The 16,847-nt window shown below is 36.4% G+C and overlaps 1 protein-coding gene across 1 annotated transcript; it reads right to left on the reverse strand.

Moving 5' to 3' along the window:
- Window positions 1–470: 470 nt before the first annotated feature.
- On the reverse strand, window positions 471–8,047 carry LOC311299458 (E3 ubiquitin-protein ligase TRIM39-like). Its single transcript, XM_084423031.1, has 7 exons — window positions 7,904–8,047; window positions 3,001–3,572; window positions 2,791–2,886; window positions 2,240–2,473; window positions 2,010–2,148; window positions 1,277–1,312; window positions 471–1,127 (listed from the first exon to the last, which is right to left on the reverse strand). The coding sequence occupies exons 2-7, from the start codon at window positions 3,568–3,570 to the stop codon at window positions 580–582; spliced, it is 1,623 nt and encodes a 540-aa protein (XP_084279157.1). The 5' UTR covers window positions 3,571–3,572; window positions 7,904–8,047; the 3' UTR covers window positions 471–579.
- Window positions 8,048–16,847: the final 8,800 nt, after the last annotated feature.

Genomic DNA, 16,847 nt, shown 5'->3' on the forward strand with positions numbered 1-16,847 from the left:
AGCGCCATCAGATATTTTAAAGGTCCTATATTTTATTTAAAAATGTACTCAACTGTATCAAAATTACATTTTTTAATTGGATTTTTAACCCAACGGTTGGGTTTGTCCATATTTGAAACAACTCAGCATTTTTTAGAGTCATTGTGCTTTTAGGTATACTTTGAAGATCCATAGTGTTGTGTTTGATTATGGTAATCATACAGTTCTATGATAAATATTGAGGTATTAACATCTGATTTGCCACAGTAATATCACAGATCATTTTGTAATTGAAATGGTCGAAACAGCTTTGATATAATTTATCATGTTATCATAGTTTGGTTTATTTTGATGTCAAAAACAAAAAACAAAGACTCACTTTGTCAGGTTGAGATGGGAGAAAACAATGGCATGAATAATTATGAAAAGATGAAAATAAAATTTTAAACAAGCATTATATTTTTACATTATAATTTGCAATTATAGCTAGACTAATAGATTTTAACAATGAAAAACCAATGATGAAAAAATAGCAACACATGTTTAGATTTTTAATTATATAAATAATTTTCATTGAGTATTTCATATTAGGCTGTAAATTCATTTATTGTAATTGACAGGTGTGATGATCAGTGGAGTTGAGTTTTTACCTCCATTATTAGGTTCTGGGCTAAAAAATGGATAGAGTTTCCCAGTGAAAGACTGATCAGTGAAAGAGTAGAGATGAGAGCTGGACTCCACATCATAAAAGGAGACCAGACCCTCCTCATAATCCACAAACACACCGACCCGCTGCGGCTTCACTCTCACACACAGAGAGACAAGAGGACCAGCACAGGCTTTATATTCATTCTCATTCCTCAGAGCCACAGTCCAGTATCCATTACTGGGTCTCAGCTTGATCTTTCCCTTCCTGTTAATGGATTCTCTGGCCACTCCTAAAGTCCAGCCAGTCTTTCCCTTCACCTGCACCTCAAAATAAAATCTCCCTGAGGAGAATCCCTCCTTTCCTAGAACAAGTATACATGGATCAAATCTCTCTGGTTTGTCTGGGAGTTTCTGTCTAATGTCTCCATGTCTCACTTGTTTTCCATCATCAGACAGGATGAGATATGGATGAGCTGTATCAGGATCCAGAGTCACATCCACTGAGAAAACAGAGAATATGAATCACAACTTACAGATATTTAGTGATGATGTTTGTAATATTTAATCAGTGTTTAATCATACTGTCGGTCAGTGATGAAGCTGTGAGTATCTGAATGTAATCTAGTGTAGTGCAGACAGCACACTGTACCTGCATACTGCTGTATCCTCTTCAGTTCTGTAGAGACTAATGACAATAAAACATCAGCAGATCTTTGACATGTTTATGTGTGAATTTTATACAAGATTTAAGGTTATATTTAAAGAATTGTGTACAACATCATGTTTAATCTGATCAATGTCTCTCTGCTGATATTTAAAGAATCAATATGTTATTTTTGTGGCTAATGTTATTCATCTAAATTTTTCATCATACTGTATTTTTGGAGTGCAAACAAGCACAAAAAAAAGGATTAAAAAAAACGTTTACGATTTTAAAGTTTAAGCTTTAGGCCTGATATAATAAAGAATAAAATGTACCTCTTAAACCCATAATGCCTATTAATTAGATTTTCTTAAAAATTATTAAAAATCTTTATTAAATATTTTGATCTGATGTGCATTCAAAAAATTTAGACACAGAGATAATAAATAATTCATGTTTCTGAGTAGTTTCTCATCTAAAAGTGTTCAGAGATTTACTAAAGCCTCAAGGTTCTGGTTACAGTGATGAAGCTTCTAGTACAAGATGAATTTACTGCATGTTTTCTGAAATTAGAGATGAATATGACCTGCTCTCTTCAAGAAGAACTGTGATGATAATGAGACACAAACACATGATCACACACTTCTCTTATTTCAGCTTTAACAGACTCATTCTTCATTACTGATATTAAAAGATGATAAATATATGTATCTGTACGGTGTATTTGATATTGCTGTACCAGTTAGTGTGAGTTTCTCCTGTAGAGAGTCCTGCAGTTTAGTAAGAGCTCTCCTCAGAGTCTCCAGACTCTCATCAGTCTTCACACTGATCTCAGACCAGTTCCTGGTGTTTCTAGAGCTGCACAGGGATGAGTAAATCTACAGCAGGAGAGAGGAGAAATCCTTCAGCATGGGGAGTGTTATGGTGTCATATACTGCATTATCATTGATCAGAGAGATGTTGACTGACCTGTAGGAGGTGGAGGTGATCTTCAGTGTGTGAGAGCTGCTCCAGCTCAGTGTTTCTCATCTTTAGCTCAGTGATCTCCTGCTCCAGCTCTTCAATGAGCTCTTCCTCCTGTTTCTCTGCTGCTTTCTGCTGCTCCTCCATCATCTCCAGCAGTTCAGTCTGACATCTCTCAATGGAGCGGATGAGATCAGTGAAGAGCTCCACACGGGCTGCTTTCTCCTTCTCTGTGTTTCTCTGCTCAACCAGGACAATCAACACATTATTAGTGGAGTTTGTTAAGAGAAGAATCAGTGTTATTATTTCTCATATTTCAGTGTTTTTAGGCGGTTTTCAAAATCCCTCATTCTGCAGCGTTTGCACTGAATGATTCCTCAAATCATGTGTCTTGTTGAGGAGAGATGTGTTATTACTTTACTAAGTGATCAGGAAATCACAGACGTGTCGATATTCAGACCAACAGTGTGACTGTGAGTGTGAAATTGCTTTTATTAAACAGCAATTCAATAAACAACAATATTAAAATTAATTTAATTAAATTATTTTAAACTCACTTTTCTGACTTCTGCTGAGTGTTTGACGTCTTGAATCTTGTTGATTCTGTCCTGGATCATCTGCTGTGTGTCTTTCTGTGTCTTCATCAGTTGAGTCTATAGACAGAGAACAACACACAATATGTTTTCATTATTGATTCATTTATATTAAAGAACATGTGATTCCTCATGATAAGAGCCATTTAAAATCAGTTTGTCAGTAACTTTTACCTTCTTCTCTTCACTCTCCTCTTCTAAAGAAACAGTGTTGTGGTTCTTGTGATCTCCTTCAGTGCAGAACAGGCACACGATAGTTTGATCATCTCTACAGAACAGCTCCAGAGGTCTCTCATGTTTCTGACATATATAGTCCTCCAGATTACTCACAGGATTGATCAGTTTGTGTTTCTTTAAACCTGCCACTCTCAGATGAGTCTCCAGATGAGTTTCACAGTAAGAGCTCTGACACACCAGACACGACTTCAGGGCTTTCAGCTTTCTTTCCACACAGACGTCACACAGAACTTCAGCTTTTTTCAGAACTTCAGCTTTTTTCTCAGGACTTTTCTTTTTATAGTGATCTACGAGCTCTCGGAGTGTGGTGTTAATCTTGAGATCAGGTCTGTGCTTGAATGATTCTTTACAATATGGACAGTTGCAGGTCTGGCTGTTGTCCCAGCACTTATTCAGACAGGTCTTGCAGAAGTTGTGTCCACATGGAGTGCTGACTGGATCAGTGAACACGTCCAGACATATAGAGCACTGAAGCTCCTCAGTCAGTGGACCGCTGGAGGAAGACATCGCTGGAAAGAGAAATGATGAAGATAAATCACCAGCAAGTTTGGACACACTTGATACACACACTTAATTTAAATTTCTTATAATCTTAAAAGATATTGTGGGAGCAGGACGAGGCCGGTGGCGTGATTGATAATGAGCGACACCTGCACGCAACGCACCGGTCTCGTATTTTTACAACAACTAGCCTATATAACGCTCTCCATAAAATATATTATAAGGCCAAGAGTAATTTTTATCTTAATAATGTTTAATGTAGGCTAAATGTGATTTTCATCTGCAGTTTAGCAGGTTTGTGTTCAGTGAATCTCAGGTCATTTTAGTAGTTATGTATTTGTGACAAAATGACAGAACACAGAAACGCCAATCTTTGTATCACAACCAATCAAATGGCATATTTAAATACAATTCTGATCCCATTTCAGTGCAGTAAACAACTAAAATAGTTGAGTATTTGACATGCTTAAACCTGGTTCTGTTCAACTTATTCCAGTTTGACATACACCTACTAAACCAGTTCACTTCCATTAGAAACCTGGGCCCGTATTCATAAAGAATCTTAATGCAAAGAGTAGCTCCTAGTGACAAAATTCTAAGAAAATTTTTAGAAATGTGGGCGTTTACTCTTAAAATTAAAGAAAAAAAGCATCTTAACCCTTAAAAGAGGTCTTAAGGTCAAAATTGTTAGGAGCACGGACGAGGACTTTTAAGAGGCTTAAGAGTTTCTTTAGCAGAGGAGAAAATGGCAGAAAGATGAAGAGGGAGAAGAAATGTGTTGCAGACAATGGATGACAGTGAGTTAATAAGACGCTATAGATTAGATCGTGCAGGGATCATGTTTCTGACTGATCTTATTAGAGACGCGCTAACATCTCCGACACAGCACAGAAATGCCATAGCGCCAGAAATGAAAGTAATCACTACATTACGATGTTGGGCTTTCTCGCCCTTCTTGGTTTTGATTCCATGTTTGATTCATTAAAACCAACATTCAAACCACCACTTAAATAGACATGCCAGCAATCAGTGTAATTGGAAAGAGTAGAACAATTTTTATCATTCTAAGCCAATCAAATACCTTATAGGAAATTAACAGCATGGTAAATAAAAAAAGGATTTATATACACATATAGGCTATAATGTGTGTGTGTGTGTGTGTGTGTGTGTGTGTGTGTGTGTGTGTGTGTGTGTGTGTGTGTGTGTGTGTGTGTGTGTGTGTGTGTGAGAGAGAGAACGGTCAAATAGGTCAAATAGGAAAAATTATGCATGTAATTTCAAAGTGAAGGCTTAGAATAGACCCTATACTTAAAATCACTTTTTGTTTTCCTTCTTGGACGACCAACCAATCATAGTCTTCAAAAGATTGTGTCATACATAGCAACGGGGTCAACCCCGCCTCCTTACTAAGATGAAAGTTTTTGCCTTTCCCTTACTCAGAGATGCTCTCAGATCGGTCCCGAAACGCTCTTAAGCTAAGATTCCTACGTAAAAGTTTTTAAGCTAAATTAAGAGTTTTCTGAGAGGATTCTTAGAATCTTTATGAATACGGGCCCTGGGGCCGTATTCACAAAGAATTTTAAGGCTAAAAGTAGCTCCTAACTGGCGAATTTATAGGAGCAACTCCTAAAAATAATGGGCGTGTCTCTCGTAACATTAGGACTCCTACTTTTTTAAAGCATTTTAGCCCTAAAAGTAGCACCTAAGCCTGGGACAGCTTAAAAGAAGTCGAGAGGACTCTTAACTCACTAAGACCTATTCACAAACCGCTTTTTGTGGCATTTCACGTTGCGATGTTTTGAAATGCGTACGCGGCGGCTGAGCTTCCAATCGCGAGGGAACAATTTTGCATTGTAGGCATAACTAGGGATGCAATAACGCCACCAACAACAACCAAAACTAGGCTACTCATTCATTGCATGTAAACTAATTGTAACGTTTGATTGTGAGTCAAATTAAAATGTTCTTCTCTTTGCAACCGTAGGCAGAGGCATAGTGACAGATTAATTCAATACTGTTGCAAAGATATTGCATCAATCCATATGTTTCATTAGGCTACTAGGCTATTTGTTTTTCCTTACTCTTTATTCATTTAGGCTATTTATTCAGTTATTCATCATCTTCCGTCCTTCGCACTACTTGTGTAGCGCACGCATTCTCAGACCTGTCACCTGTCAATCATCATCGTAGGGGAGGGGTTTGGAATCATTCCCGCGTTACAATCATCAGCCAATCAAGGTGGTCACTTCAGTTAAGCTCGTGCATGAATAATGACGTCATCCATAGCAACAAAGACTCACTCTTAGTTTAGGAGTTGTCATTTTTCTTTACTAAGGCTGTTTCTCAATTCCAAGAACGCAGAGAACGGACTTGTGTTCTCGTGGAGACCGGTCTTGACAAGCTTCCTTGGAAGAACGAACTCGGAACCGGCCGCAATGACTTCTGGGACACCAGGCGAGTACTAGCTCAAGTCTGCATTCGATGCATCCTCGGGCTGCGTTCCAGTCCAAAATTGTCATGCCCTTCACTTGCTAACTTCCCTCCGTCTCGTTCACTCGGATGTACGTCATTGCAAGTGCCCACTACTGGCGGAAACTGCAATGGTCTGAACTGGAACGTCCTAATGGTGCGTTCAAGTAATCTCGTATAGATCGTAATTACGAGTTGAACGCACTTGAACACCACCACAATGTCGTAAATACCAGTGGGGAGCTCGGGATTTTCTTTAAGCCCCGATCTGTACGAGTTGGGGGCGTGTCAGTGAGAAACATGGCGGAATCATGGATGCAACGTCTGTAGTTGACGGTAAATTTTAATTGAGAGAAAAGTGATTGTAAAATATATATCACAGTATACTAACAGATATTTATCAGTGACATTGTAAGGCTTTTTCATTTATAACAAAGTAAGCTTTCTGCACAAAATATGATATCATTGTAATATAACAATGATATAAGTATATAATGATACAGTTTACATTGGCTTCATAAGTTCATTAAAAACATAAAAAGAAAAACACACCTGATGCGCATTCTTTGTTCTTCATTTTCTATAATTCTGTATTTTCGTGTAATTCATTAAAAAAAGGTACACTGCCATCTTGCTCCGACGAAACTGTCTTGAACGCACCTCACGTCGTAAACACGACTTCCCACCTCGTACGTACGAACTTCCCAGGAGGACTTGAACGCACCATAAGCCCTTGATCACTTGGAATCAGCTGTGGAGTTGATGTATTACTTACATTTTTTTTCCCTTTAATAATTTGTTTAATGCAGCATCCAAATGTTTATAGGTGTGTTTGGGTTGTTTTAAATAAAATAAAAATTATAATTATTATATCATAGAGTTGTCTGTGTGGTGGTGATTAGGCGAGCTATGTAGTGACGTCACAATCGTACTGCATTGTGGGACATATAGGTGCCTGAAGTGTACATTTGAAGCAGACTCGCTCCCTCGGTCAAAATCGAGGGAACGAGGGTCTGTCCATATAAACTTCCCTCGTCCACTTCAGGAAGTGGAACGCACTTCAAAATACGCTGATTTCACGCAGCCGCCATTTTGAAATCGAAAGTGAGGCTCCGGTGGGAAGAACCCCGGAAGTACAGATAAACAACAATGCCTTGGACTACCAACCTGAAGCTGCTGCCGCGATTTACACTATTGGAAGATAATATTCAATATAGGATATGTATATTGTTCATTCCTGCTTCATTTTTTACTCTCTGAATTATATATAAAAAAAATATTTTATTTATAAATACATTTCACTGTATATAGTCTAAAGTATGAAAGAAATGTATGTACAGTTTTAGAATTGACACAACATCATTAAACACAACAATACGCCATCGCATTCACGACTCTCCTATGATTAAAGGCGACACTTCCGGTTTTCTTCCCACCGGAGCCTCGCTTTCGATTTCAAAATAACAGCTGCGTGAAATCAGCGTATGGCGGCAGGGATTCCCCCAAGGGGAAGTGCTTAGGGAAGTTCGCAGGTGCGTGTCTAACAGTGGACTGGAACGCAGCATCGGTATCAAGAACACATCCGGGTTCTTTCATGCGTCCTCTGTACTTGCGTTCTTGAGAATTGGGTCTGAACTTCGACGGTTAATGATGACGTAAAACGAGAACACAAGGACGCAAGATCGCTGAAGAACGCATATTGAGAAACACCCTAAGAGTAGGTCTGAAAGGCGTTGTGAATAACTTTTAAGAGAAAACTCCTAGCTAAAATCTTTTAGTGCGATTTAGGAGTAGCCTACTCCTAGTGGTAAGATAAAATGCTAATACGGCCCCTGTTCAGCACAATCTCTCTTATATTTCTATCTCTTACCTGTGAGGATCAGATGTGTCCACAGGACTCTTTGAACGGATCAATAAATATTCTGTTGTTTAAAGAGGTTGATCGTTTCAGGAGTCCATATTGTTGTTGATCAAGTTAGTTTCACTTTCTCTGAATCTCTCTCTGAACTACAGTGATGTCAGAGCTCCGAGTTCCCCAGAGTGGACGATTAGGGCGGGTCGACACATTAAAGTCGCCCACACCCGGTTTATAATCTCTTATACTGTCTATGTTTATAATACAGCAATCTTATTGGCGTAGACGCTTGAGGCATGAGCATGCGCATTCCTTTATGTACGAATTTATGAATTATCTTCTTTGCTGTTTAGCCGTAGGCTACTACAGAAATATTAAGTGATATGACGATTTCAGTAATGATCAATTGATAATGTTTTGATGAATTTACACGAATCAAGTTAGATGAAGTTACTGTCAAAATGTATTCGTAAAGCGCTCATTTCACATCGTTTCAAAGCAGCTTTACAAAAAGTCATATTGTAAGCTTTAATATTGAGCAGTTTTAGGGTTGCCAACTTATGACAACTAGGCCTAAATGTTTTTGCAACCATGTAGGCTATAAATACATGAGAAGAGCATACTTTCCAGATAAAGAGAAGATGATTAGTATGGGCTGCTTTTGGTGCTTGAGATTGTATTGGTTATTTTGTGTTTCGATAACAAGGTCCAACCAGTGGCGTACCGCACATCTCCGAGGCCCCCCTGCAAAGAAGGCGACGGGGCCGCTCCCACCAGCAGTGATGCTATGCCTATCAGTGATGCGCGGGTCAATGTATAAACAACCCGCACCCGACCGACGTTTTAAACTAACCCGCCCGCAACTCGGACCGCAAAAAAAGAAAAAGAAAATATTGTACCCGACCCGCTTCCTGACCCGCATTTTTTAAAAGTAGTAGCCTAAATGCTCTTCGTTGCGTCGTTGGAAAAAAAAAAAGAATATCTAGGCTATTCTAATTTTGTCAAGAATTATAAAAAATCGTCAATAAGCTCATAATTTGTAAATAGTCTAAATGTTTAGTTTTAACAACAATTTAAAAAAGCTGGCTATGTCTATTTTGATGTTTCTGTGCAAGTTCAGCAGACAGTGAGGTTCGGGTTTGTTCCGAGCTCGTGAGCGGAGAGCTGAACCTATTCCGCTCCGCTCACTCATTCCGCAGGGTCGCTCGCTCAACCCAGAATGGCCTGCTGGTTCGAAAATATGTGGAATAAGGGCTATCTCCGACTAATTTTTTTTTTTCTAGTCGACTAGTAGTTGTTCATTTAAGCCATTCGTGGACAAATCGCCCCTTTATATTAATTTAATTAGCCTACTTAAATAGGCTATAGCCTATGGATAATAAGCGTTATGACCGCACGCATAAAGCTTGCCACAAAGAACCGGTTAAAGTAATGATTACTAATATAGCTGTTATTATCTGTGCGTGCGTATACATAATATAGATTTTAATAGCTTGATGCTCTTTAAATATTTTGTTGCATTGTTAAAAGTTTCGGTGCATAGGATGGACCTATCCGCGATCGCTCTCCATGGTTCTTCTGACCAAAGAAGAGCGCTTTGGAATCTCCATTACGCATCATACCTTGGCTGCATTTTCCGAAAATATTGTCTATTAGCGCGCTACGAAGACTCTTAAGGTATAACTTAACTAAAGGTATACTACCACTAATCTATAGGCTATCATTGCTAGGCGTCTTCATCATCCACTCGCGAGGCAGAGCTGCTGAGAGGCAGAGGCGCTGTCGCCCTCCTAGCAACGGCTGTTTTTGGTAAAACATGATTTTGACGACGTTTTGTTTTATTGAAAACTCTTTTTAAAAGATTTTCGTTTTGTATAAATTGTATCTTAATTTTGATCAATGTTTTATCAATCAATATTTTTTTTATTAAGTTAAGCAGTGATTGGATAACGTTTTTTATTTTTTTATTTAACGTTTTTAATTTAAGGCCCACCCACAATGGTCTGGCTTATCCAAAACTGAAATCCTGGCGCCGTGCCTGGTTGGTCGTGCCAGTTTTGTGGCTATCAAATGTGTAAATAGCATCGCAAGAAGTACACATGACAAAATCAGCACTTTGGTCATCATCTTTCATTATTTCGGCAAATGTCTCCCACACTCCCACAGCTTCCACTCCCCAGTCTTCACCTTTTCTCTTGCCGCCTCCATCTCTACCTGCAGACTGAGCTCGTGCGTCATCGTACTTCTTGCCAGTTATTCAGCCAATAAAGTGTAGACCTATGTAGGCTATTTCATTGAACATAGTGTCTAGTAATATATAAATTACAAAGGTTTAATTGGCATCTTTATTTCAAACGACCCGACCGACCGCGACCCGAATATCATTAAAAATATTTTTGGATGACTCGTAACCGCGGGTGACCGCAGGCACCCGCTCATTTCGGATCAACCCGCGCATCACTGTAGGCTATAGTGTTAATGACAAGTCAAATGTAAGAGAAAATTGATTTTCCCTGATTGCTGTTTTAGAAAATTACTTAGCATTATTAAGAGTTTTTCAGTACTTTTTCAATCATTGCACTACCTTCACGCTTTGCGTGCCGTTTCTCCAGCATGACACGGCATTCTAAATTCATCTCAAATTCATTTGCCGCGTCTTGAGTTTTTCAAAGCAAAAACACGTTCTGTCCTATGTGGTGTGTGAACGCCTTTTAGAAGGGCCTGGGCGGGGCCCTCCAAAGAGGGGGCTGCGGGGGTGTCCGGTACGCCACTGGGTCCAACCAAGTAGAATATGGTACAAGTTACTTTAATGTAAAATGTTTTTCTCTATTTAACATTAACTTACAATAGTGAAATATTTTTGATGACATCTTCCGTCAGGTAGTGGAAAGAAAACATCCAAAATACACTTTTAATTGTAGACTACTTTATGTACATCTCTAGATTTCGATTACAATTCATATCTTTAAAGTTTGCTTTTTTTAAATGAGTTTTTTCTCCAGTTCAGCATCACTTACATACACCAAACATTAAAGTTTTATTCATATATATATTCTGAAGGTTTTTACTGAGGTTTGTTCATATATCACTTGCCTAATATTATACAATCTATTCCTAAAAACATGGTGAAAACTTATTTGTTGACAGTATTTGCTGATTTGAGTGAAAAAAAGAGAAATCCTAAATCCCCTCTCTAAAAACCTTTGATTTATAATATGTCAAAAAAAATGAAACAAGAATTTTACACCTGACTTCATCCAATATTCAGATTTTTGTTTTTGAGTTTATGCAAATGAGTGAATAGCTAATTAGATAATGCCTCATTTACATTATTTATTTAAACATAATAAAAAAAAAATAAAAAAAAATGTTTGGAATTCTTAATGTATTCCATCAACACAGAAAGGAAAGTGATATTTATTATAGTTAATTTTTTACCCTATTTATGTGTCTTGCCTTCAAAATTGTTCACTGTAAGTTTCTTTGGCAAAGTTTCCCTTTGGAAAAAAAACAAAAAACCTTTGGAAACTTTATTTTTAAGAGTGTAAACTACACACATCTAAATATGAATTTAAATACTGAGTATTTTTTGCTTTTATTTCATTGCTAACGTCGTTAAGTTGTACGCAGTGAATGACAGTGTGTTTGGTCTCGTCTCTTCCAGATCTTGGTTCAGGGTGGCGTTACGTACAGAGACGAGCCCTGGCATAAAGAATGTTTCTTGTGTTCGGGTGCTCAAATATCAATATCAAATATCTCACTGTTTATATGTTTTAACCCTAAAGCCTAGTGTATCATATTTGATACACACATTTCTAAAACATGATCAAAACTTTGCTGAACACAATCTTCTACATGCCATCTATTGTATGAGTGATAGTTTATACATTTTAGCACGTAAAAGGCTTTTTAATGTAATTCTAGTTAAAACGTCCCCCTTCAGGTCTTTTTGCTGTGAAATCTTGATTTTTTTTAAGTAAATGTAAGAATAACGTTTATATTGTTATTAATATTTCAAGATAAACTGGACTGAAGCAACTTTTATCTGTTACATTTATTTGTTCATCTCTCAGTCATCATTGTTTTGCATTATACGTTTTGCCTCCCACAATAAAAACGACAGAGATTTGATTATGAAACGAAGCATTTAAATATCATCTAACTAAGACATTATTGGGAGATATTGAGTGACAACTGATTTTTACATGCATTTCATGAAGTCCGCTCTACTGTTATAAAGATCTCAATGATTTACATTACAAACAATCAGAATTTCATCAATTTATGGGGCATATAAATATCAGCAACAATTTTGACCTTTGAATAAAATTGAGGTGTTTTTTTTCCTCCAACTATATGAGCTTCATATTCTCACTAATCATATTAGCCATAAAATTGTGTCGAATGACCAAAAAAAAAAGCACATATCCAAAAAAAATAAATGTTTTTTTAAATATAAAAAATTATCCATTTAAAAAATGGATATATATATATATAATACATCAATTTATTTAGATTTTCTCATCCTCGTCTCGGTCCAAACCCCAATGACTTCTTCTATGGAAAACAAGAAGATATTATGCAGAAAGTCCATGCTGCTCTTTTCCATTTAATGAAAGTGAATGGAGTCTGGGGCTGTCAAGCTCCACACATAAAAAAATTACTAAAGTAGTCAAGCAAGTTGCATAAACCATGTTTTTTTTTTTTGTCATTTATAAAAAGCTCAACAGTCCCAGTCTCCATTCACTTTCATTATGTCTATAAGAACTTCTTTTGTTGCACAGAAGTAAGCAATATCAGTTTGGAACAACATTGAGTAAATCATCTTTAGCAGAACAACACTGTTCTGTTTACAGTTAAGTTTACAGACTTTTCTATTAACCATAAATCACAACACAACACAATGCATAATTCAAAATAAAACACCTGTGAAACATCAATACAGAAAATTCCTTCATAACACATTGTTCCATATTTTTACAGACTTTTCTTAGAGTGTGTCCTTATCAATGTTTATGAACAATTTAAATGATGTTCATTTTAAATGATGATAATGTTGTTATAGAGATTTTAGAAACGGCTGCTCAAAATGAAACTCTTTCAATGTTTTTGTCAGGTTTTGGAGAAGGGAAGTACGTGTCGTTTGAGGATCGTCAGTGGCATCAGTCGTGTTTTAAGTGTTCTGAGTGTTCGGTGTCTCTGGTCGGCGCTGGATTCTTCCCCGACGGGACAAAGATTCTCTGCAAAAACTGCAATGCCAAATAATTCAAAACTGCTTCTGTAGATGTGCTGAAGAACAGAGCGCTGTGTAATACACACACATTTATGAAACGTTTGACATCATTTATACATGTATGATATACATGAAAGTTTAGGTTATATTCTCCCAAATCTGTATGTTAAAATCTTATGTTGTATGTATGTTAAAAATCTCTAAATTATATAAATATTTGATTGGGTAAATATATTTCCCAGTTTAAATGATAAACTCAAATAATTTGAACCGAACGTGTTTCATGCCAAAGTGACTCAGTTTCCTGAGATTTTATTGTTCTCATCATTGCTGTACTTTTGCATAGTTTTGATTTTACGTTTGAGTAATTTTCCATGTGTTTGCATTAACATCAGGCCTTTAAATTCCCTCCAACATCAACATTCCTCAACTTACATCTGAACAAAACACACACTGAGTGTTAATATGTGAGGTGTGTGTTCAGCGAGACAGGATTGAATCATGTAATGATGCATTAGAATCTGGACAGAAAATGTTGTTTGTATTAAACAGTGAATTTTACAGTGAATTATTTTAATGCTCATGCATTAGTGTTTTATCCATTCATTTTTAATAATTCTCACATATATTATTATTATAAATATTCACATATTAATAATGATTTAACAAGTGGCTTCCTATTTGTGTTGCTTTCAAAAGAAAAACTTTTTTAAATGTTTGATGTATTTTTACATATTAATGGTTTCTGTAAAACTGCTCCTGTATTGTGTTTCCTTTCATCAAATGTTTGTTACATTAACAAAACAACAACTTTCAATTATCATTTGAGGTTCAGTAAAATTATGTTTTCTATTTTTTTTTATTTTAAAAACGACACATATACCATTTATTTCAAAGACAAAATGTCTGATAAAATATGTAAATGTTATGGAAATCCTGCATATATAACTCCACCCTAACATCTCTAAGCATGAATAAACCCTTCATGTGAAGTTCATTCTAACTGCTTTTAGTTTCGCTCGATTTTAAATCTTGTGTGTGTCCAGACTCCACATCCAGTGGAAAGATGGACTGATGAAGACACTGAGTTCCTTAAAATTTAAGGTCTGTGATAATGCAGCTTGGTTTGACATTTTGTTAATGACAGCCTTATACATTATAAGTACAAATAGACCTACTTTACATAAAAAGGTCCAGAAACAGAAATATGAGGATTAAAAACATCACAAAGCAGGAATAATCTTTACAAACCTTTATAAACATAATCTGTAGCCATTGGTTTAAGAAATTCTCCTGACTCTTCTGTTAGATGCAGTCGACTCTGTTTATAGAAATATGAAAATTGTGTCTTTGTCCCAGGAGAGACTCCGGGTCCCATTAAAGCCGTTCTCTGGGGTCTTTGGTTTCATCTTGTGTCCTAAACCTCAGTGGACAGAACATTTGTCCTGCCGTCTCTGTTAAAACCATCAGAACTAAACAATCACTCGGTCCATCATGTGTTAAATACTGCAACATACTGCAAAATGTGGATCCAATACATTCATCCAATGAATGGTGCAGGCATCATTATTAATCATAATCAGGACTAAAGATGCATGATTAAAAATTATTTACCAGACATAGCACTCACAAAGAACTATTTTTAACCAAGTAAACTAAATAAAACAAAATCACTAAACAAATAAAATAAATAAATAAATAACATGATATTTCCAGGTTTTCCATGACTGTATAAACCTCATTATATTTTCTTATATGAAACTATATAGCGCCACCTAGTGAACATTATCTACAGTAATGCTGTAGCACAGAGACCTCGGATAATCTTAAAGGGATAGTTCACACAAAAATAATAATTGTGTCATCATTTACTCGCCCCAAACCTGTATGAGTTTCTTTACTGTGGCTGGTTTACTTTAAAGAGATAAAGTTTTCTACTCTTTCTCTCAGGACACAGAACAATGTGAAAAGACCAGAATATGTGACTAGCTTTCTATATATATTCTTTCCTTCAAAACAATGACCTTATTTTATCACTATCTACTGTAAAAAGCTGTGCTCAATTTTCATACAGATCAAAAGACATTAAACATTGTTTTACGGTGTGTACTTTACTCTTAACACCTTTTACCTATTTATTTATTATTCTCAGGTAAGGTAAAGAAAGTCAAATCTGACCTAAACCATAAGCATTCAAAAGGTACTTATAATTTGGTCAGAAGACTCCCCTGTGGTATGTTCTCATTAAAAGTCTTCCAGCATCATAAATCTCAGAAGGCAGATTTCGTAATCAATTAAATTTCTTTTAATTGGTTACTTTTCTTTTTATAATAAACAAAAATATAAAGGCAAATACAACTTCATCGTTTAAGTATAAAATACAATAATCACGTTTTGAATCAAAGGTGTAAGCTCTGGGCTTCTTATCTTCTGCTTGGGGTTTCTTGTCCTCAGCTCTGGGCTTCTAGGCGTCGGGGGCACTGGCGTATCAGTATCCCAAGAGGCAGTCAGTTCATCAGTCTTTTATACTCCTTGTTTACAACAGGCGTTAGGTTGATACTCCTCCAAAGTTTCCCAGATCCTTCTCCAGGCATGTGCAAGCGGTCCATCTCTTCATGTCCTTGAACTCCAGTAAACTCAACTAAGATGGCTGAGTTCATTTAAAGTTCTAGGAGTTTAGCGCACACACATAATCGCACTTTTCTGCTCCACTTAACATGGGTTGGCACAGTTACATATACATACATAACCAATTACTGTACATCTATGCCAAAACAATATAAGCCATCTTTTACAAACAAAATAAATAACAACATTGAATGCAATGCATTATATCCAATACACTGGCTAACTTTTGACACTCACGGACCCATCAACAAACTCAATTTTCAACCACTTCAAGAATTGTATCCACTGCACCGACTATGCAAGTATCAATTTAATGAGGTGCTCTGAAAATGATAAGCTGATGGTTCTTTTCATAGTTAAATAGATCTTTTCCATAGTTCTATTTCCTGCTTCCGGTTCCACATCACTCACCCTTTTACCTATGCATGTATGTATGTATGAATGTATGTATGTATGTTTGTTTAGTGTTAGTTATGTTTGAGAGTTAGTTAATAAAACTTGTGCACAATATGGATTTGGTTTCTGATTCTCTGCTTGCAACAAAGTCCTTTTTACGATCTTGATCTTGTTACATGCTCTAAGTGCAGTACATGCTAAGAAATAATTATTTTTCGGTGACCATGAAAGATACACTTTTCTTAGAATAAATGAATAATCAAAGAGTTCGTTGGAACTGATTAATTGATTGTAATATTAATTTAGCTTACTTCAAAGTTAATCTAATTAACTGACCCAAATATTAATAATTAATCATAATTGGTAATTATGGATTATAATTAATATTTCCCCTTTGAGCTAATATTGTTACACCTGAATCCTATTGAAACTCTTCAGGTCGACCAGGTCACAGATGGCCATGTACAAGAGATGACCTAGCAATTTAATAGACCTTAAATGTTCACAAAGAAGAGTGGGAAAATATTCCTAAGTCAGGATGTGCCAAGATGATAGACTCCTGTCCAAACAGACTGAGTAATAAAATCAGAGATTGCTTCAACTAAGTATTAGTTCGGGGAGCTAACTTTTTTTTTTTTTTTTTTTTTTTTTTTTTAGTTATTAATTGTTTTCTCTAAAATATGTCACTGTGGTTTTCAGTAA

Source organism: Rutilus rutilus (genome assembly GCF_951802725.1).
Source record: "Rutilus rutilus genome assembly, chromosome: 11".
In the NCBI taxonomy this organism is placed as follows: domain Eukaryota; kingdom Metazoa; phylum Chordata; class Actinopteri; order Cypriniformes; family Leuciscidae; genus Rutilus; species Rutilus rutilus.